The sequence below is a fragment of the Myxocyprinus asiaticus genome, chromosome 27 (genome assembly GCF_019703515.2).
Source record: "Myxocyprinus asiaticus isolate MX2 ecotype Aquarium Trade chromosome 27, UBuf_Myxa_2, whole genome shotgun sequence".
Lineage (NCBI taxonomy): Eukaryota > Metazoa > Chordata > Actinopteri > Cypriniformes > Catostomidae > Myxocyprinus > Myxocyprinus asiaticus.
In genome coordinates this window covers 10583353-10607325 of record NC_059370.1, presented here as the reverse complement: position 1 = coordinate 10607325, position 23973 = coordinate 10583353, and the positions used below count along the sequence as shown (strand labels likewise).

At 37.6% G+C, this 23973-nt stretch overlaps 1 protein-coding gene across 1 annotated transcript; it reads right to left on the bottom strand.

The window, feature by feature from the left end:
• Window positions 1–23508, bottom strand: LOC127417622 (ubiquitin-conjugating enzyme E2 D2-like). Its single transcript, XM_051657669.1, has 7 exons — window positions 23113–23508; window positions 8518–8581; window positions 8379–8410; window positions 8190–8267; window positions 7912–8017; window positions 7643–7736; window positions 1–893 (listed from the first exon to the last, which is right to left on the bottom strand). Exons 1-7 carry the CDS (start codon window positions 23134–23136, stop codon window positions 848–850), a joined length of 444 nt encoding a protein of 147 aa, XP_051513629.1. The 5' UTR covers window positions 23137–23508; the 3' UTR covers window positions 1–847.
• Between the last annotated feature and the right edge of the window lie 465 nt (window positions 23509–23973).

The window sequence follows — 23973 nt, the reverse complement described above, 5'->3', positions numbered from 1 at the left end:
TGATAGTTTAGCAACTTTATTGAGCAAACAAAATCAACAGCTAGTAGAGCTATTAGTTGATCGGTCATCCACCAAGAGCTTTCAATCATATTCAGTGCAATGAGAGAACAGTGTTTAGGAGGATAGATGAACTAATAGCTCCCTGTTCTAAAAGCATCAAAAGGAGGAGAGAAAAGGAGTAACAAAATAAGTTGTCAGACTCTAAATGTGGACGTGTATTCGCTTAACATCGTCTGCGGATATTAATTTTTGGCAGACCACAGACCAATTACTTTAATTGTTCCATTAACATGCAAAATATATATTTTTGTAACTGCTGATACAATGATGTGACTGATTTGGTAAGAAACAGTCAGTTATAAGCAAGAATATATTTCACAGACCATAGTTCTCATTGCTATTGTAAAAGCATATAAAAAACATGAAGGCCAACCCAGCAACAGATTGTCTTTTTGAGGTATGTTGGCACCTGCAGAGCCGTTGGATTTATTTTCTTACATAGCACCTCTAGCCAGTGGCGTGAGTTACAAGCGGCCGATGGTTTCACCTTAGTAATTCTTTTTCTTAGAACAATAAAAAATGTCTGGGCTCATAGTTAAAACATGCTTCTTTAACACGAGCTTTTTTCTGTACAAAATGTTGGTGATATTTGATCATTTTTGTGGTCTTTTTTACAGCATGTGAATGAATATTGAAAGGGGGCATAATAACCAAGCAGAACCGAATTGGTCTAAATACATACTGAACTGTAAATTCAGTTAGGAGACAAAAAAAACAAAAACAAAAAAAACAAAACACTTTTTTTTTCCCCAGCTAAACTGCAGATTGGTCTGATTTTCCTCTGGTATCACATGGCGTACTTTTGAGTCCATTCCCGAGCTATTCTGTTGTACCTGTATGAAAAAGAAAGAGAGAAATGAAGTGTCACTGGCGCAAATGCTATTGCAGAGGCATCGTCACACATGCTGGGTAAGCGGACTGTCTGCCAACTCTACTCAAGCCAACACAAACACACAGAGTGCAGAAACAGCTCAAGGTTAAACACAGTGGCATCCTCTCTAACACTCACTGCAATTTAAACATTACCTCTGCTGTTTACTTAGAAGTGAGTAAAAGCCGTCTAAACCGTTTACCTCTTTCAAAGCATTCAAATTTAGATCTGATTGTTGTATGCAAGATTTGAAAAAGTTGAAATGACACTAATGATGTTTGAAAACACAACTGGATCACAGCTGGATGGTATTTGTGAGAATTGTGCTTGATTTCAAAATAGGAAACACTACACTGTATTTGTCAGGTAGTCTTTTGGGCATGTAATCGGGTACACTGGTTGGCCTTTATCACAGTTAGTAACAAACAAATACACTAAATACCCAGGCACCTATTAAACAAACACATGCACAGTTTATTATACCTGAGAGAAGACATCAAACTAACTAACAATTCAACTCACACCACATAAACTTCCCTCAGAACAATTATTATGACAGTTTTGAGCAAACATGTTTGTATTAGAATACAGATTTTTTTAGATATCTTGGTTTGTAAGTATTTTTCCTAGGGATGGGACGATATATAGAATTGATTTATCACGAACCAAAAAAAAATGAACCATATCGAGTCCATGTGATCATACATGAAATGTCCCGTCAAACATCATAATCTCTATATCGCTTGATTTTACCCCTACTGCACTTTACCTCTACACTGTTTACAGAGTTCAGACAAGGTCCTTGAAGTGCTTTAAAGTGCCTGAATTTAGCTTTTAGAAATTGAAGTACTGGAATACCTGGAAAATCACCTTGTTTTGCTAATAGGTGCTTGAGAGATGAGCTCCCGCACTCACGTAGATAATTAAAACATTAACTTTTAAAAAGCGCTTCCTGGGGCCTGGATAGATCAGCGAGTATTGATGCTGACTACCACCCCTGGAGTCGCGAGTTCGAATCCAGGGCATGCTGAGTGGCTCCAGCCAGGTCCCCTAAGCAACCAAATTGGCCCGGTTGCTAGCGAGGGTAGAGTCACATGGGGTAACCTCCTCGTGGTCGCCATAATGTGGTTCTCGCTCTCGGTGGGGCGTGTGGTGAGTTGTGGTGGATGCCGCGGAGAATAGCGTGAAGCCTCCACATGCGCTAGGTCTCTGCGGTAACGTGCTCAACAAGCCACGTGATAAGATGTGCGGATTGATGGTCTCAGACGCGGAGGCATCTGAGATTCGTCCTCCGCCACCCGGATTGAGGCGAGTCACTACGCCACCATGAGGACTTAGAGCGCATTGGGAATTGGGCATTCCAAATTGGGGAGAAAAGGGGAGGAAAAAAAAAAAACACTTCCCACCAGCAGTTGACGCATCATGTAGCTGTCACGTGACGCAAGCGCATTGGCGAGTTCACATGAGAATTCGGAAGCTGAACATCAACAGAAGAACGACTGTCACGTGAGAGTTCGGCCATTTCAAACAGCATCAGAGCCCTGGACAGAAGCGCCGATTTAAAGTTAAAAACGTTTTAATTATCGACTTGTTTCTCACACAAACATATCGATTAGCTTCTGAAGACATTCATTGATCGACTAGAGTCGTATGGGTTACTTTTATGCTGCCTAAATGTGACCTTTGGACCATCAAAGTGCTGGCACCCGTTTACTTGAATTATAAGGACCTGACAGAGCTCTATCTTCTAAAAATCTTTATTTGTGTTCTGCTAAAGAAAGACAGTCATACACATCTGGGATGGCATCAGGGTAAGTGAATAATATTAATAAATAATGATAGATAATTCATATAACAGGGGCTGGTGTTATGGATCAAATGGGGATGTTCGTGTGCTCGTAAATAATTTTAATTGCGTTTTCAGCAGATTCGTTCAATGTGAATTGCCAAGGAGCAAAGAAAAGGCGTTTTCCACATCATAAAAATTTATTTTGGTATCATTATTAACCCGCTTTGTATGATCGATGTCTGTTCTAATGATTTTGACACAGTTTAAGAGCGATTTTAACATGATTTCATAGGGTAACGTGGTTGCTCATGTTAACGTGGGACATTGGTTTGAATGGGAACTGAGGATTACACTTGTCAGAGCATTAAATTACATGTGGAAGTCTTTTATTTGCAACACTAAAGCATCATAGTTTATATGTGTCAACAATAGGCCTATACTCTTAAATTACTTTCATTTATCTATAAAAATAAAAATTGCTTGATAAAGTTGATAAAACAATTGTTACCATTTACATAGAAGGTCTGTTGGTCTAGGGGTAGTGTGTTTGCTAACCAAGCATGCAAACCTGGGTTCAATTCCAGTGAGTACATGCATTTTTTATTTAAATTTTTATAATAGCATCTTTACTTTTCAAAGGCTCTTTGCATGTCAGTGTCATATGTTTGACTACCCATGACACTGCCAAAAGATGACCTTTCAGAACAGTGCAATATTTTTTGGTGGAGAGCAAGTACAAAGGCCAAATTGACCAATGGGTAAGAATAAATGGTACTCCGAGAAAGCATGAGAAAGTTCTTCAGAAACATAATGATTTTTTTGTTAGGCAAAATCTTAAGATTAAATCTTAAAATAGTTTGACAATTTTAAAAAGCCTGTAAACTTTAGAAAATGTAGTTCACATTTTTTTTTTTCCTCAGTCATTCAACCCTTCTTAGAAAATTCATTAGAGTATACTGTAATTACTGGCTGTCAGATTCAGTTGCAATTTTGATTAAACTATTTAAAACAATATAATAAATTGTGTCTGTGTATGTGATTAACAAAATTGTTTTCAATAGACCTGTTAAAAATACATCATAATCTGCAGCAAAGCTTCAAATTTGTCCTGACTGATCGGGATTTGAGCCTGGGTCACTATGTTCACTGCCAGTATGACTTATCACTGGACAAGTGTCCCATCTATAATTACTCATTCACTTTGTTGGAGAAAGTTACTCAAACTATTTGTTAATCAAGCCATTATTCATTATAAAAAAATAAAAGCAACTGAAAGTATATTATTGACACATAACAGCATATGATGCTTTAGTGTTGCAAATAAAAGAATTCAACAAGTGTAATCACCATTTCCCATTCAAACCAATGTCTTACAATGTCCAATGAAATCATGTTAAAATCGCTCTTAAACGGTGTCAAATTCATTACAACAGACATCGATGAAAAAACTGTTTAATAATGATACCAACATTTTTAATAATGTGCAAAACGTCCTTTCTTTGCTCCTTGACAATTCACCTTAAATGAATCTGCTGAAAAGGCAAATCAAATTATTCACATGCACATCCCCAGTACACATGATCCCCAGTTGATCCATAACACCAGATTCACGAAAATGTTAAGAAAAAAAAAAAAATTACGAAAGTTCTTAGGATAAATGATAAGACATTTGTAAGAATGCTTCGAAGTGCAATTCTTGATTTATTTTTATTTTTTTAAGAAGTTCACAAATATTTTGAAGAACATCTTAATTTTTTTTTTCTTAAGAATAAAAAGACAGGTTTTTTTTTTTTTCACCCAATTTGGAATGCCCAATTCCCAATGCGCTTTTAAGTCCTCGTGGTCGCGTAGTGATTCGCCTCAATCTGGGTGGCGGAGGATGAATCCCAGCTGCCTCCGCGTCTGAGACCGCCAACCCACGCATCTTATCACATGGCTTGATGAGCGGGTTTCCACGGAGACATAGCACGTGTGGAGGCTTCACGTCATCCACCGCAGCAACCACGCTCAACTCACCACACGCCCCACCGAGAACTAACCACATTATAGCAACCACGAGGAGGTTACCGCATGTGACTCTACCCTCCCTAGCAACCGGGCCAATTTGGTTGCTTAGGAGACCTGGCTGGAGTCACTCAGCATGCCCTGGATTCAAACTAGCATACTAGCGAACTCCAGGGGTGGTAGCCAGCGTCTTTTACCACTGAGCTACCCAGACCCCACAAAAAGACAGGCTTTGACATTGTGTGATCATACTAGCCTGCTCATGGAGTTGCCTTGTCTAATAGCTTACAACAAATTCAGTACTTCAACACTGGTAAATCATAACAATAAATGTATCTATGAAACTTTAAGTAGCAAGCACCTCGCAATAATAATTTTTTTTTTTTATGTAAAGTGCGTGAGATGTGTTAGTTTAACGACACTACCCGTCATAGGATAATTTACTTGCTGGTAACCATTTAATTAACTTTTAATTTGACATGGAAGAATAGAAACAAATACTTCAGTAGACAAGAGGTTCTTGTTGAGGGAATTGCTGCAAGGAAAAATTCTCCTTAGGAAGCTCGGGAATAATATCACGTCGGAAAGTAAGAGGCTGGTAAATGGGAAAGGGTGGCGGAGGCTGTCTCCGCTGTGGCCAGCTCCGATAGAGATGTGGATGTAATGTTACAATTATTATATTTCTATGAACTGTAAAGATTGCAGAGCGAGAGCGCAATATGCAGCGCATCCATTTGAATCAGCATGATTGGTCACCACATTAAGAAGCTTGGTGATAACATTTACATGGTTTACAAGCTGAAAATAAAAATAAGTAAAAAATGTGTTTTGGTCTAAAATCACATTTCTACAGCCCGATCTCATGAAAATTTGTACATAATTTCCGAGTTGGCTATTTCGAATGGTCTCGCACGATGTTGTTCGCATAAACTCGTATGACTTCATCACGTGCAAATTCCCGGATGTGTAATGCGGAAGTAAGCGCGAGTTCAGCGCATGAGGTTTTAAGGACATACTTATTAATATTATGCTCTTACCCAAACCCCTTATCTAAACTTAACCAAACAGTAGAGTGTGTAAACATGATAGGAAGCTGTTGTGTATGACAGAAGCGATGTCCAGCGACATCATTAGCTGTAGTGAAAGTCGTAAGGATTCAAACGAGTGCAGTCGCACGATATCATACGAATTAGCCAAATTTAGAAAAGTCGTACGAATCCTGACAATTTTGCCATGAGAGTGTGTTGGACTCAACATGATGGAATGATAGGATTTAAGACAACTGTGAGGTTATCCTAACTTTAAGATGTTTTTTACGAGGATTTTTAAGAACATTTTTTAAAGAATTTGAATGCTTCTTACGTTTTTTCTTGTTGTATTTATTATCATTGATTAAAAGTACCCCTAAATAGAATCGTCATTACTTTTGTTAAAGAGATTAACACAGAATACGACGGTTTTCAAATAACATTAATTTTTTATTTTGACAGCTCTTAACAGGGTGGGCTGGAACGCCGACAGGGGGTGCTGCAGCACCCTCAGCACCTCTACTTCCAGCGGCTATTCCCTTCCCCAGCGTAACACATGCTCCGCCTATGGATGCGCTAAAAAAAAGGACCTCTCTCATTAATAAAGAACAGCAACACCAGTGCAAGTCTGTAAGATGCGCGTTAAACTCTTAAAGTGACAGTACCATTATAGCGCTTGTTCAGGGTTGTTGCAGAGTTTTTAAAATCAAATTTAAGGCTTTTTAAGACCTTTCTCAAGACCTGAACAGATCAAATTAATACTGTATCCCCATACCAAAACAAACCCACTAAAATCACAATTTAAAAAAAGTTCAAAATACTCATATCACATTAATATTGGTTTATGTACTGTTATATAAATAAATACAAATTAGAGGTCGACCAATGTTGGATTTTGCTGATATGATAATATGCTGAAAGAACGGCAATTAATCTGCAAATATATTTTTTTAATTAGTAGCCTATATAAAATGTTCTTACTCTTTCCTTCCTGTGATGGGGAGGGTCAGACAGAGGCTACAACAGTCCAAATGTAATTAAATTCCAGATGCAGTTTATGGTGCAACCAAAACACCAATAAACAAGGAGGAAAAAAAGAAAAAAATATTTGACTCATAGCGCAGAACTTTTAACTTTAAAGGCTGAAATTCACAGAGGACATACATTTCCAATATGGCCTAATGATTGTGAACTGCTCTGCAACAGCTGGAAACACTCACAAGCCCGCACGTAATTGGAGAAAATACAACAGTCACGTTTTCTCTTTGAAGGACGCAGCGCATGCATTTATTTAAGTTTGATTATCACATAAGGTCGTATCATGATTCCTGTCAATCCGCTCCAAATTTAAGACCTCTTTAAATGGTAATTAAGACTTTTGTTGTATAATTTAAGATATTTAAGACTTTTTGTGACCTTAAATTTTGGGAGACTAAACATTATAAGGATCCGCGGCAAAATATTCAGATATATACAAATATATAAGTAGTTTGAGGGTGCAGGGGGACTTGATTGCGTCATTCTCAGTGTGTCAGTGGGCGGTTGTTGCAAAGCTCTTTTGGTGCACTTTGTTTGCTGCGATTCTCTGATTGGTGGATCTCTCCTCAGGTGGTGTAGTTGTACACCAGGAATTCCGCTAATAAAATTTTTTTCATTCAAGTTGTAATTACGCAGACTGATAGCTTCAACAGAAGCATATACGATTGAGCAAGAACCACTGGGCTCACTGTCAGTCTGTCTGAAAAGCTTTATAGTTATAGTTAAGTTATAGTTAAAAATCAATTCCCCAGTTGAAAAAAATAAATGGGAATTTTACTTCCGGAACCAAACTGATGCGCTCGATTAGCTTTTGAAAAACAAAAGAAGCTTAACGCACACAAATGTACTTACTTTTCATTGTCTGTTTTATAGATACGTGCTATCTCTGGCACTAATGGATCATCTGGGTTTGGGTCACATAAGAGTGAGCAGATGGACAATAGAACTGCATCATAAAGAAGAGAAAGCACACAGGTTGGCACATGGTATAAACAACAAGACTTTATATAGTAGAAAACACACAAAAGGATTTTTAAAATCTAAGAAGAAATACCCAAGAGAGAAAAGTTGTTCTATTAAGGTAGGTCAATGGTTCGTTCTAATTTTTTTGGCCAGCTCACCTTTAGAGATAGTTAAAGCAGGAGACCACTGCGACCTTAGAATATCCAAACAGATGCTGCCATTACTGTTAATATTTGGGTGATAAATTCTTGTGGTGAATGCAACCTGCAAGAGAGGGCAAAACAGCCAATCAGACCACACACACATTTCAATTCCACCTAATTCTATCCATTTCCACCGAGTTCAAATGCCAGCAAAGCAAAATGCCATTAATCTGTGACAGTTCCTCCTGAAGAATAAACCTGTAGGTTGCTTTTAAATTGTGAATGATTCTTGCCTTAGGTGGTTTGAAAGGGTAGTCTGTAGGAAAATGAATGGTCAAGAAAAACACACCGCCTTGATACGGACTGTCATTCTGTAAGAAAAAAGACCAAACCACAGAGATCAGATAATGCTGTTATAATAACTTGTAAACAATTAAGTCTGTGTACATGCGTATGGAAATGAAGCACGTATATCCACTTACAGGTCCCATAATTGTCGCTTGCCAATGAAACACTGCAAATAAAGAGCAAGAAATGTCTCATCTTGGTGAACTAAGTGATGTGTTTAATCATGTACCCATGAAGAGATGGGTAGTGAAAATGAAGAGTGAAGTAACTCACAGTCATCTCCAACTGGCCCTGCTGAGCACTGTGCTGGGGGGTCTCTGCCCAGATCAGTCAGTTCCTAAACAAACAGAGAGAGATGTATCGGTACCTGCCATTTTCAATTTCAGAACAGTGCTTTCCCCTTAGCCATGTTATCTTTCATCCATTACAATTTCTCATTCCATTCCATTGCCTTTTCAAAACCACACAAACTCTTTGTTTGTGCCATGATGTCTTTTTTATTGTACAAATAGCATAATGGTTTATTAATAAGCTACATGCATTAAGCACTTAAGAAAAGAATGATTCTGGTTGAAGCAGTTTATGATACAAGTACAAAAGTTGTTTGGAACTTCCTTGAAATTCCCCATAAATAACTACCATGCAAAAACTTGCTACTGTGCTTAAAAGGCTGCAAATGCTTAGCCATCAAGGTGAGTGTTGATGAAGTGGGACAGCTGGCTCATAATGCGATTTGTGCAGATTTGGTTCTATCCTTTTAATTGTCATTATACAACAAGGGTCTTGTGCCATCAGGATGGGTGGAATACACATTTTACAGAGGCCCCACAATGTATTTGGACCCTTAAGCCCCACTTAATAATGCATGAATGTCATTGCATTAAATAACAACATATCAAAGTGCCATTTATTTTACAGATATCACAAGCAATATTTACCCTAAACAAATATACCCAATATTTCAAGTTAAATATTTCACACAAAAGAGGTTCATTTTCTTGAAAACTGTAAACGCTTTATCTCTGTGGCACTATCAGATTCCTGTGTTTGTTTAGAGTGACCCGCTTAGACCCGCCCCAACAACGTTACTCAGCCAGTGGCGCGAGTTGGAGGCGGGACTATCTGACAGTTCGAACAACAACAGACGAGGGGCGTATTCAGAAAGTGGTTTTGCAAACATTGTTTATTTTTACAATTCTATTTGGTGGCACTAGTTGCGCAGAAATGACATCAGCTTTAAGACTAAAAGTATTTGGACATGTTCTGGTTGTTAAAGGAATACAACTTCCCTGAAACAACTGTAAAAATGATGATTTAGCCTAAGCAACTTTACAGCTTAAATAGGCCTAATACTCAAGTTTTAACAGAATAATTATTGGCCCCATTTACTTCCATTGTTGGTGCCTCACTGTCACCCAGCTTATTGCTTTTTTTAAGAAAAGGAGGGACGAGTCAAAATAATTGTTTTTGGTAAATCAACATTAGGCCACAAATGCTATCCAAACAGTTCACCCAAAAATGAAAATTCTCTCATCATATACTCACCCTCATTCCGTCCCAGATGTGTATGATTTTATTTCTTCTGCTGAACACAAACAAAGATTTTCAGAAGAATATCTCAGCTCTGTAGGGCCATACAATCCAAGTGAATGGGTACCCAAATTTTGAAGCTCCACAAAGCACATAAAGGCAGCATAAAAGCAATATGTACAACTCCGTGGTTTAACCCATGTCTTCAGAAGAGATATGATAGTTGTGAGTGAGAAACAGATCAATATTTAAGTCTTTTTTATAATCAATCTCCGCTTTCCCGTTCACATTCTTCTTTTGTTTTTGACAATTCACATTCTTTGTGCATATCACCACCTACTGGGCAAGGAGGAGAATTTATAGTAAAAATTACTTAAATATTGATCTGTTTCTCACCTACACCTATCATATCGCTTCTGAAGACATGGATTAAACCACTGGAGTCTTATGGATTACTTTTATGCTGCCTTTTAGAGCTTCAAAATTTTGGTCACCATTCATTTGCATTGTATGGACCAACAGAGCTGAAATATTCTTCTAAAAATCTTTGTTTGTGTTCAGCAGAAGAAAGAAGTTCATTAACATTGCATGAGGATGAGAGTAAATGTATTTTAAGTACTGCTTCAACTTGGGATGGGCATTTTGGTAATTTTGTCTACTCGAGTACTCAGACTAATTACTCGAGTACCTGTCGACTACTCGAGGGGCGATTACATGTTCATAACTGTATATATAATAACATGTCTGACAAACATCTATAGCTGCTGCATTGTGCCTTGTTGTTCCAGTGTATCGTCTATTCATTATTATAGGCTGTTATAAAACAATACGTTACAAAATGTACAAAAAGATTTTAAATATAATGCATCATATTTTATCATTATGTGAATATTCGCTGTCCAACTCTGAAAGAATGTGCCCAACACACATCTGTCTGTTCTTCCTTCAGGTTACTGTAGTAATCTTAGTAAGCACGCACCAGTTTTTTTAGTGACTGCCTGAACCGTCTATTTTCAAATAACAGGAGACGCCATAACCATTGCGTTTTTAATATGCGTGTTAAATTGAAGTTCAGTTTGAAGACGCTGCATTGCGTTCCATTTAGCTGCGCTCTGTCTAGCTCTGTCTAGCTGTTTGAAACACTCGCCTGCTGTATATGCGTTGCTTCAGCGCGTTGAGTCCACTGCCACACGCGCCTGGTGTGTGTGTGTGTGTGTCCCAAAATGTTCGCTCGTAAGGAAAGCCGCGATGCTCTGTATAGTGATTCATGAAGCGTTCCATTCAACTCGGAGAGTCCAAATTTCCACCTTTCAACTGGGGAAAGTGCAACGGAATGACACTTTATATTGGACATCTAACTTGGAAACTCCTGCAGAAATCTTCAACTCCCATTTCGTTGAGATGCAGGGGCGTGTTACTTCACGCAGGGTGGTTTACAGTCAGTGACAAACATTCACTTTTATTAAATAATATCCATTAACGAGTCAAAATTCTTACATGAAATGATGATAAAATGTGTTTAGCAAACGTTTAGCAGAGACAGGTGTTCAAAACACTGTTAATTACACTCTCTTTTGATTATTGTAACGATAGCATTGCAGCATCGTATCAGTTTGGTTGCTATGAGACGTTTCTGATAATCAATGTACCCCTAAAATCACAACGTAATCAATCTCAAAATTAAAAATAAGCTCCCTCTTTGTTTGTGTGTTTAGATGTCAGGTAATTTGGATGATCGTAGTTTGGTGCGAAAAGTGCAAATCAATCCCAGAAAAACAGCAAAGGACCTTGTGAAGATGCTGGAGGAAACAGGTAGACAAGTATCTATATCCACAATAAAACTTAACCTGAAAGTCTGCTCAGCAATTTCGAATTAAGTGAAAAGTCACATCATGCGTGATCACCATCGATCATCGCTTTTATGATCGATCATTCCTGCCACGTCCGAGTACCCGAGTACTCGTGCTCATCCCTAGCTTCAATGTAATGAATAGGGGTATGCAGCAAAATTATCTGTTTCTGTCTTTCAGATAGAACTGGGAGAGGGTGGGGCTTAAACCGGAAGTGCATCAAAACTCAATGAAATGCCCATTTTTAAACGTTACTCTTACATTTATAGTTTTTATTAATAAAATATGCCTTGTATATGCCTTTTCATAATAATATATATATATATATATATATATATATATATATATATATATATATATATATATATATATATATATATATATATATCCTTTTATTCTTTTTCCTTACCAGATGAAGCTGAATTTGTTGGCTACATTAACTGTGGAATATATTGTTCACTGTGGTTTCTCCTAGTATTTCTGATATTAATATCTGTATGAAACAGAATTTTTGTTTGTCTGTGCATGTATAACAACATTATTCTGGAGGCAGGAGGTGTCAAGCACACATTTTGCAGTGAATAATAAATACAAATTCAAACATTAAAAGATATTAAAATAAAATCAATATAGCCTACAAACAGGTGAAAGTCCCATAAGTCTGTCAGGAATTTTTACGATAGGACACCATTATTTAGTTAAATAATAATAATAATAATAATAATAATAATAATAATAATGTAAAATGTATCTAGCGCCTCACCAGAGGTATCACAGAGGAGAAAAATAAAAAGACGGAGCATGTTTCAGTTTCTTCGTTTTACATAAGGAGGAATATTCCTAATAGATGAATACTATATGGAACATTTAAACTTTTTTTTTTTTTTTCGGAATAAAGTCTAAACCAATTTTCTTAATCGCTGATGTGGATATAAATGTGGTCAACTTTAAGAGATGGATAGACGAGCTCTTACGTGAAATCATCATTTCAGGTCAGGAATTTTAACACTGCACTCAGGTTTAGGCTATAAATATATACATGAGAATCACGTGTGAATCGTGTGATACATTAACAGACATTGCAAGAAGTGGAAAGTGTACATGATGTCGTATCTTAGTTAATGTTACACTTGACAAGCTCCAGACGTGAACAATTAACAGAGACCGCAAACGGAGTTGAGACCGCAGCCATCCGATCTGAAATCACAACGTGTGCATTTTCATTCATAATGTTTACACTTTATACTCATTGTAATTTTGTATATGTGTATTTAAAATGCCGCTTTATCCTTGTGCCTCTTGGATAATCAGTCATACGAATATTGTTTATATTATTTGGATGAATTTGTTATTCGTTTTTAAGTCATTATTCATGCCTTTCCAAATAAGCTATTCAGCTTCGGGCACATCCCTAGTAATGAACTCCACCTGCTAGGACCCGTGTGTGAACTTGAGAATAACTGACTTCATACATCCACTAAAATGAACTTTGGTCCAGTTGGTTACAGTAATAGCAAAAATGGCAACACTGTAGTTAGTTCTGAGAAGAGCTCTAGCATAATTTGTTTACAGATGCCACATGGATTAATATTATTTTATATAGTGCAAGACTTTTGTGCTGGATGAGCGATCTGTTATAATGTTGTTTAAGTAAAACAATCCTAATCAATATTCAGGTTTAAATGGCTAAAAACAAATAAGTCTTTGATCATGATTTGATGATGAGGCCTTTGACACAACTAGACAGCTCTTCCGTCCCGGAGGCCCAAACTATGGATTCTGAAGAACAATGAGATCAGACCCTAATGTGTCATCAGGATTAGAGAGGAAAAGTGGACAGATTATCCTTAATTTCACAGTCTGCTCTCATTCTCACTGATGAAGAGAGAGAGAGAGAGAAAGAAAAGAACAGCTTTCAAAACTCAGGAAAAAACACAGGCAGGAAATGACAAGACTGCCTTCTTCATATAATGTAACTTTAGAAAGAAAAAGCATCAGAGCTATTTGAGCAAAATGTTCTTTGGTGTCCTCACAGTCACCTGAAAGTCACACCAGAATGTTCAGCAAACAATCGAAGGAGTTGTTTCACTCTTTCCAAAGAGTGTTGTGATTTGCATCTTCTTATGACACTGTAGGTGTACAGACTCAGTCTGTTCCAAATGTTTTTCAGCTAATTAGTGGTCAACTGATATGGGGTTTTCAATGGCCAATGCCAATATAGAGAACAAGGTATGACTCCAATATATACATAATAGCCTATAGTCTAAACTACATTGCTGAAACACGTTTTTCTCAATACTGAATACAAATTCACTACTGAATTTGAAAATATTAAATTGAAAATGTTTATCATCCATTCACAAGGATTCTGGTAGATTTTAAACTGCCACGTGAGAGCGCTAACACTTCTGCTAATCAGCCAAGCTGGCACGGTTTTATTCAAGATCTCTTTTTCTAGCATTTAATTGCCTCGGTTGTTTACAGGTAAGTTGGTTTCACTGCAGTGTGCTACTGAGTTGGTTTAAGCAGGTGTACGAGGAACTGGTTTGCAACACCTGACCCCTTATATCAGCACTAGAACAAAGGCTGACCTGCTATCTCACCTGACTATTCAGCCAAAGCGTTTACGTGTCCCATGCACTGGTTCAGGTAATAACAAAGAACACTGGCAATAATAAACCCATCCAATGATTTCTGCCACACCCTGACATTACGATAACAAGGAAATAACTACCATTCTAGATCTTTCTCTATACTGGAAAATACAGTGGTACACTGTGACTAGGCTTATCTAAACCACTTCTCAGAAAATAGCGCATGTTTCTGAGAATTCACCGATGTGGAGTGCAGGCAACCTTCTGGCAGTGCATGCTTGTGTGTGTGAGCATGAGCGCCGACAGGAAGAAGAGTTCAGAGGTTTCTTTGATGATGAGGGTGTCTATGGTTGAAACATCAAAACAAACACTAAGAAGACTGTTTAGCAGACAATATTTATGACATATTGATCTTCTTTGAACCTACAAAAGGCTGATAAGCACATACTGTATATTATGAGATTTACACAAACCACAGACCTGAGAAGTGATTATGGGTAAAAATGTAAAACCATAGCGTTAGGAGCTTAGTGTTTGAAGAATATAACTAATAAGAAGTGTCAGTTAGCTCAGTGGTAAAAGACGCTGTCTACCACCCCTGGAGTTCGCTAGTTCGAATCCAAATTGGCCCGGTTGCTAGAGAGAGTAGAGTCACATGGGGTAAACTCCTTGTGGTCACTATAATGTGGTTAGTTCTCGGTGGGGCATGTGGTGAGTTGAGCGTGGTTGCCGCGGTGGATGGCCTGAAGCCTTCACAAACGCTATGTCTCCGTGGCAATGCGCTCAACAAGCCACGTGATAAGATGCGTGGGTTGATGGTCTCAGACGCGGATGCAGCTGGGATTCGTCCTCCACCACCTGGATTGAGGCGAATCACTACGTGACCACAAGGACTTAAAAAGCACATTGGGCATTCCAAAAAAATCAGTTTTGTTCCATGGGAATCTGAACTCTCTTAGCCCTCACACCATCACAAGCCCTTTCGACTTATAATTAGGGATGTAAATCACCAGTTTCACCACGATATGATCTTGTATCGATTCTCTTAGCGAGCGATCCGATGTTTGCTGATACCTCAAAGTCTGCCATGATACGATTTTGATTTGATACGATTCAGGGGCCTGCGATCGATATTATGATATTATGTGCATGTTTTACACATGTTAGATTTATTATGTCAAAAATGCAACCAAAATATAATTTGAATATGTTATTGAGCTCTCTGAAATGTGCAAATCCAGTGTCCACATTGGGATATCCACAACAAAATAAGGTACTTCAGTTAATACAGAAAAATAAAGTCATACAATCACAAGTGATCATCAATCACTTGATGACAGCTCATTGCTTTCTGGAATGAGGTTAACACTACAGTGACAACAGTCAAGCCAGTCTTTCAATCCAAAATACTTACATACACATGACCGGAAAGTATGTGCTCTCATTGTTTTTTCTTGGCTGCATCTTCCACGGTTGTATTAAAAAATTCTGTTACAGTTTACTGTGATAAATGTTAGTAAGTGTGTTGATGCGAGTATGTGAAAAGTCTTGTAATTGATGTTGGTGCAGCAAGGCAGGTGTTTTCTCTTTCCCTCATCAGCACTGTTTAGAACAGTGTTTCTCAACTGGTGGGTCGCAGGTCTATTCAGACTGGGTCGGGGACAGCTGGGAAAGAACATGCTATGGTTCTCCCATTTTAATTTTTTTGCTGGCCACCTAAGTGAAATTTAGGACTGCTGAGGCAAATTTAATGATAATCTTGCATTCACCGCTTGAAACATGCAAAAGGCTTCTCATCTGCAACGCGATATTTTTGCAGTTTGATTAAAGCTTGTTTTTCGCGCGAGTGTAAAGAAACAACTTGCGCCAATGATCTGCTCACTGGCGCGCGCGCTTGCCGCGCATCAATGGCCATTTGAATTCTAGTGAGAATTGTTCTAGTTTAAATTGCTATGGAGGAAGTCAAACCTCTCAAACAGGCAGCCCCAACATTATAATGCCATCATGGTCTTATGCCTGTCTGTGCTTATATGTCATTACACTGTAAATACAAGAGCAAATACATAAAGGGCTTTAAAGTCTGGACCTCCAAGACTTTCGGACAAATTCTAAATAAAGTTTTCCTCCTGTGTAATATATGTTCTGTTAGAATGATGTTTGATACTAGGAAGTAAACTGGATGATACATATAATGGGGTCATATAAATAAATATGCTCATCAACTTTATATAAAAAAAAAAAAAAAAAAAAAAGGGAGAAAAGAATGTCTTTGTTGTTGACATCAACAAAAATAATGTCACTTGATACATGCATTTATACTTGAAAACCATGAACAAAACTATGCAAGATAAAAGAAAATTAGATAACGTAACTATTTTCAGCATCTGAGGAGCAAGTTAACCACTTTTGCTTCATTTCTTTGATGGCTCACATGGCTCGACATTAACGCTTGTCTGGGACAAGTGGATTTTTGAAGGGGCAAGTGAAAGAATATTACTTGATATGTAAAAAATATTTTTGCGATAATTGCCTTAAAAAATATCGCTATATCCGATTACATCGTCGACCCCTCTACCAAGGGTCAGTGAATTTTTTTTTTGCTTTATTGAATTTGCTATAAAATTTTAATTAATATATTGAAACACAAAAAACTTAAAAAGACATATCTAAATTCAAATTGCTCTTCAAATTAAACGAAAAAGCTATAAGAATAATGAAAAGGTCAATATAAGCACCCTTCCTTTTGCCATCACGCAAGTATCCGTCTCCAATCTGTGGAAAATTACTAATTCAGATTAAGATCCGAAGACAATTATAAATGTAAACATAATAATGATACGGATAATTAAAATATAAATACTTTTTAAGTTCAAGATGATCTTGTTTAGGTTGTACAGTTGAAGTCATAAGTTTACATACACTTAGGTTTAAGTCATTAAAACTCATTTGTTAAACACTCCACAGATTTCATATTAGCAAACTATAGTTTTGGCAAGTCTTTTAGGACATCTACTTTGTGCATTTTTCAAACAATTGTTTACAGACAGACAGTTTCACTTTTAATTGACTATATCACAATTCCAGTGGGTCAGAAGTTTACATACTCTAAGTTAACTGTGTCTTTAAGCAGCTTGGAAAATTCCAGAAAATGATATCAAGCCTTTAGACAATTAGCTTCTGATAGGAGGTGTACTGAAGAGGAGTACCACCTGTGGATGTATTTTAAGGCCTACCTTCAAACTCTTGCTTGATATCATGGGAAAATCAAAAGAAATCAGCCAAGACCTCAGAAAAAACATTGTGGACCTCCACAAGTCTGGTTCATCCTTGGTAGCAATTTTCTAATGCCTTAAGGTACCATGTTCATCTGTACAAACAATAGTACTTAAGTATAAACACCATGGGACCACGCAGCCATCATACCACTCAGGAAGGAGACACATTCTGTCTCCTATAGATGATCATAATTTGGTGCGAAAAAGTGCAAATCAATCCCAGAAAAACAGCAAAGGACCTTATGAAGATGCTGGAGGAAACAGGTAGACAAGTATCTATATCCACAGTAAAACTTAACCTGAAAGGCTGCTCAGTAAGGAAGAAGCCACTGCTCCAAAACCGCCATAAAAAAGCCAGACTACAGTTTGCAAGTGCACATGGGGACAAAGATCTTACTTTTTGGAGAAATGTCCTCTGGTCTAATGAAACAAAAATCTAAATGTTTATCCATAATGACCATTGTTATGTTTGAAGGAAAAAGGGTGAGGCTTGCAAGCCAAAGAACACCATCCCGTGAAGCATGGGGGTGGCAGCATCAAGTTGTGGGGGTGCTTTGTTGCAGGAGGTACTGGTGCACTTCACAAAATAGATGGCATCATGAGGAAGGAAAATTATGTGGATATATTGAAGTAATAACTCAAGACATCAGCCAGGATGTTAAAGCTCTGTCGCAAATGGGTCTTCCAAATGGACAATGACCCCAAGCATACCTCCAAAGTTGTGGCAAAATGGCTTAAGGACATCAAAGTCAAGATATCAGAGTGGCTATCACAAAGCACTGACCTCAACCCAATAGAAAATTTGTGGGCAGAACTGAAAAAGTGTATCTGAGCAAGGACGCCTACAAACCTGACTCAAGAAGCTTGTGGAAGGCTACCCAAAATGTTTGACCCAAGTTAAACAATATAAAGGCAATGCTACCAAATACTATCAAAGTGTATGTAAACTTCTGACCCACTGGGAATGTGATGAAAGAAATAAAAGCTGAAATAAATAATTCTCTCTACTATTATTCTGACATTTCACATTCTTAAAATAAAGTAGTGATCCTAACTGACCTAAGACAGGGAATGTTTTCTACGATTAAATGTCAGGACTTGAAAAAACTGAGTTTAAATGTATTTTGCTAAGGTGTATGTAAACTTCTGACTTCAACTGTATACACATCTGCTATATAAAGTGAACCTGCCACTTTACGTGTGTTCCAGGAAACACACTCCCTCTGCACTCCTCTGAACAAACAGCGTAGAGACATGCATCGATGGCTTTTCTGCCGTCTGTTCTTCAAAATATAATGAAGTGTGTTTCTTCAAGCGTGTGTCTTTGTGTCTGTAGATAAGCCTACTGATGTCCGTCATTTTAATCCTGTTCTTTGTGAATCTGTTCAGGTCCCAGCCAAAGAAACAAAACTTTAGGCTACGTGAGAGCCCCATAATGATGCACGTTGCATACATTCATGTTACATGCATTTTTTGTGTCACTTTCATTAATCTCTATGAAGCTGAGAACACATTTGAAACCCCATCTTACTAAAGTCATCATTTCTGTAATTAAATTCTGTAATAGTTCATTCATTTCGGCACCTCGACAAGGTTACAAACACCTTCCATGTTTGTCAGTATGTCCATATTATTTTCATTTAACTAAATCATCTACATCCATTTCTTGCACCGATGAAGCTGCTGGCTCTTCGTTCTATCGTTGTGATAATTACATGCTGTTTCTGGTAATTTTGACTTTATTCTCAAAATATTCCAACTTTAATCTCATAATGCTACGACTTTATTCTCGTAATGCTTCGACTTTATTCTCGTAATTTTGGCTTTATTCTCGTAATATTACCACTTTATTCTCATAATGCTATGACTTTATTCTCAAAATATTATGACTTTATTCACAAAATGTTTACATTTTAATTTTTTTTTATGTGGCACTAAAACACCTTCATACTTTTTTTACTCGGACAAGTAAATGACAAGTACATTTAGTTATCAGGAGGACAAGCACATGACAATGATTAATGTCGAGACCTGGCTCAAATGTATGCTCTATTCAATTTTGTGTTTTGACCATTTGTGAACTGTGTTAAACTCAGTTTCGTTTATGCTTTGTGGGTGTGACTTTTTTGCCGTATCATTACTATTCATATCTATACAACCAAAGTGTTTAAGATTAAATTACTACTAGAGCACAAAATTATTTACAAGAGCACAAAGTTCTTCATAGATCTAGCCTCTTAATTTTGCTCTCAAAGTGCACCAGATTGATGCATTTAACTTTAAAATGTACAAAATTTTCTTATGGGGAAGCATGCCCCTGGACCCCCCTAGAGGGTCCAAGGTCCACCCACCACAGTCTCACAAAATCCTGTGGGAAACACTGTATTAAGTACTTGTAAAGCAAGCTGAATGTCATAAGGTTGCTGTGTCGCATGACGGAAATGCATTCGGATGTGGCTAGCATTAGATCGTTAAAATAAAGGTGCATCTTAAAATATACATTGATCTTTACGTGTTGCATCGATGACATCGCATCGTTGGTTAATTGATCGATGCATCAATCCAGATTGATGGATCGTTACACCCCTACTTATAATCATTTGCAGGATATGAATTATAGATATCTATAATGCAAGTTTCACTAGTAAAAATTTATGAAACCAGCAATGGAATTAGTACTAGTGAAAATGCTCATTTCTGATATGTAACTACATTTTCACTAGGTCACAACGATCTGTAATGCACTCCTTTTCAAAATGCAATTAAAGATATAATTTCAATTATAGCCCAATTTCACATTTAGGCCAAGTACTTACTAGTAAAAAGAATAATCTTTTATATCAATAATTACATTGTTAATAGAGAGTCAATATTCACTAGTGGCAATGTCAATTTCAGATATCTATAATGTGATTGTAACTTGTACGAGAGCCTTTCGCTCCTAAATTTAACGATATCTGAAATCCATTTTCAGATAAGAATAAGCATTTTTCACAAGAAATTACATCATTTTCAATATCAAGAATTAACATTTTTATAGTGTAAACCTAATCACTAATGGTAAACAAACATTAGCATTTCCACATGTAATTCCATTGCTAATATCAATAATTAGCATTTTAACTAGTGAAAATGTTCCTTGAAACAACCACACCGTCTTTTTCCAGAGCAGCCTGTATTTCTCCTGAGGTTACCTGTGGGTTTTTCTTTGTATCCCGAACAATTCTTCTGGCAGTTGTGGCTGAAATCTTTCTTGGTCTACCTGACCTTGGCTTGGTATCAAGAGATCCCCGAATTTTCCACTTCTTAATAAGTGATTGACCAGTACTGACTGGCATTTTCAAGGCTTTGGATATCTTTTTATATCCTTTTCCATCTTTATAAAGTTCCATTACCTTGTTACGCAGGTCTTTTGACAGTTCTTTTCTGCTCCCCATGGCTCAGTATCTAGCCTGCTCAGTGCATCCACGTGAGAGCTAACAAGCTCATTGACTATTTATACACAGACACTAATTGCAATTTAAAAAGCCATAGGTGTGGGAAATTAACCTTTACTTGCCCTTTAAACCAGTGTGTGTCACCTTGTGTGTCTGTAACAAGGCCAAACATTCAAGGGTATGTAAACTTTTGATCAGGGCCATTTGAGTTGATTTCTGTTATCATTATGATTTTAAAAGGAGCCAAACAACTATGTGATGATAAATGGCTTCATATGATCACTATCCTTAAATAAAAGACAGTTTTTTTGCATGATCAGTCATAGTTTCAAAATCAATGCCAAAATGTCACATTTTCTGCCAGGGTATGCAAACTTTTGAGCACAGCTGTAAATCAGAGGTCAAACTATATGGATTAGTGTCAGCTTAATAACAACACAAATTAAAACAAAGAATCACTTAGATCTATCTCTGATACTAATAATAAGGAAATAAATCAGTATAAATAAGGAACTAACCATACAACCCAAATGAGAACAACAATCTCAGGTTGGCACTGATAAGTCACCACAGTCATAAATTATTGAATTTGTAAAAAGTGTTTCAGCTCATTTTTATATGGCCGAGTAATGCCAGATCAACACAAAATTTAATAAGTAACCAATTTATGAGTGGTTTGGTAAGTGAGAGTGCTAATTTCATTCTCCGTCATCCTTAATCAAAGCATCGTGGCCGATGTTGGTGGAGAAGGCCTTTGCGAGACTTAATGTATGTCACCAATTCAGCCAACCAATATAGGCCAGTGTGAACATCAGCACTACAGTGGCAGCTATTTTTATGCCTGCTTACTTCAAATGAGGGTGTAGGGAATAAACCAGCTCTACTATCACTTGAGAGATACATGAATGGCATTTTAAACCAGAGGTCTGTGTGCCCAATAGGGCTGGGCGGTATATCAACTTTTTAAGGTATATGTATATCAATATATTTTCAAACGAGATACAGGATGAGACAATACCGTTTATATCGATATAGTTTGATGTTGCGTTACATAACCCATTTCTTTCGTAAAGCCGTGCTGTGTTTGCATCTCTCCTCTCTCACACTTTCCGTGCAACCCCGCTCCCACTGCGTCTTTTGGTCCATATCACCCAAGCCCTAGTGCCCACCTGGCATGTGCTGTTCTGAAGATCTCAGCTCAACTTACAGTTGCTGCCATACTTCACATTTCCCTATTAAACAACACATAAACCCTCAATACTGATTAAAAATGTCGTAACGCCACAGAAAATTGGTACAAACTAAGAATTAGCCTAGGCAGTGTCAGTCCAAATCAAAAAAGCAATCAAACTCTGCAAAAACCACCCTGTCGTCAAGTTCAACGACTATTGTGCAACACTACTTCACACTGGTTCAAGCCAGATATTTCAAACTAGAGTATCGAGTACTCGTAGTAGCTTTCCAGGAAGAACATCCATCAATGATGCAAGTTCTTGTGTTTACAAAAAATGGAGAGACAGACAGACACAGGAAAGAAGAAAAAGAAGAAAAAGTAAAACTAGGGATACTGCCATCCATAAGAGATAAAGCTAACCTTATCTGCCCATAGGATTTAAACCAGTTTGTGTAAGCAGTCTGGTCTGTAGCTGTGGAGATGATTCATAAATATTATTCATCTGAATCAACACAGTGAGTTACAGCATGAGAAGTCTCACTCACACAAGGCTCTGCTTTAATATCTGAATGCCTGACTCACAGAAGAGTCAGTCATATAAAATCCTCACCTTTTCATTTTTTATCCAGTATTTCCTCCTTTCTGAACCCATAACTAATATGAGGATATTATATTGGAAATGTACAATGATTTGAACTTGAACTACTAACTATGTTTTTCCAATGTGATGCCTCTCTTTATGAAGATAGACAGATAGGTAGATATTAAACAACAATGTTGGCAGATGGTTTAAAAAACAACATAAAAAAACAATAAGAAATATCAAAACAAATAAATATAAACTAATGTTAATATAACAAGTAATAAAAAAAGATACCAAACATCCTTAACCAAGCCTGTAGCATTCGCTAACATGTTAACCCAGCTAGCTTCCTTTCATGTCAAACTTAAAGCCCAGAGGATTTGGGTCCTCAGTTTATAAGTTTGAACATTAAATGAAATATTTACCTTGTGAATTCGTTTTAGTGCCATTCTGTGTGTGTAAAGGGCTCTTGAGGCCGAGCAAAATGAGATTTATCCGGCTAGCTGCGGTTAGCTGTGTGCTCGCTAGCCAGACACTACAGATCCAACAGAAACCCGACGATACCGAACCGGAGACGAACAAAATAAACCGTTACAGTGGACTAACGGCTTCCCGGTGCCTGACCGATTATACTGTATATCCTGACGTGAGTGAAAGTGTTTGAGTATGAACGGGCAGGCCTGCGTTTCAACACTGAACACTTGTATAGGTCTCTCTCTCTCTCTCTCTCTCTCTCTCTCTCTCTTTTTTTCTTTCTCTCTTTCTCTCTCTCTCTCTCTCTCTTTCTTTCTCTCTCTCTCTCTTTCTCTCTCTCTCACGCTCTCTCGCTCTCTCTCTCTCTCTCTCTCTCTCTCTCTCTCTCACGCTCTCTCTCGCTCTCTCTCTCTCTCTCTCTCTCTCTCACGCTCTCTCTCGCTCTCTCTCTCTCACGCTCTCTCTCTGTCACGCTCTCTCGCTCTCTCTCTCTCTTGCTCTCTCTCTCTCTCTCTCTCTCTCTCTCTCTCTCTCTCTCTCTCTCTCTCTCTCTCTCTCACGCTCTCACGCTCTCTCGCTCTCTCTCTCTCACTCTCTCTCTCGCTCTCTCTCGCTCTCTCTCTCTCTCTCTCTTGCTCTCTCTCTCTCTCTCTCTCTCTCTCTCTCTCTCTCAATTTCAATTTTCAATTTAAAAGTACTTAATTAGCGTGATTGTTTTTACATACAATATTGTCAAAGCATTAATACACAAAACGGATAATGACAAAATAAATAATAATGATAATAATAAAACAGTAACAAATAACAATAAA

Coding starts and splice junctions, on each gene's coding strand:
- LOC127417622 (XM_051657669.1), bottom strand. CDS start 23,136: ATGGCACTAAAACGAATTCACAAG. Junction 7,737..7,911: donor TGCTTTAACTATCTCTAAAG/GTGAGCTGGCCA, acceptor TTTATGATGCAG/TTCTATTGTCCATCTGCTCA. Junction 894..7,642: donor TATAAAACAGACAATGAAAA/GTAAGTACATTT, acceptor TTTTTCATACAG/GTACAACAGAATAGCTCGGG.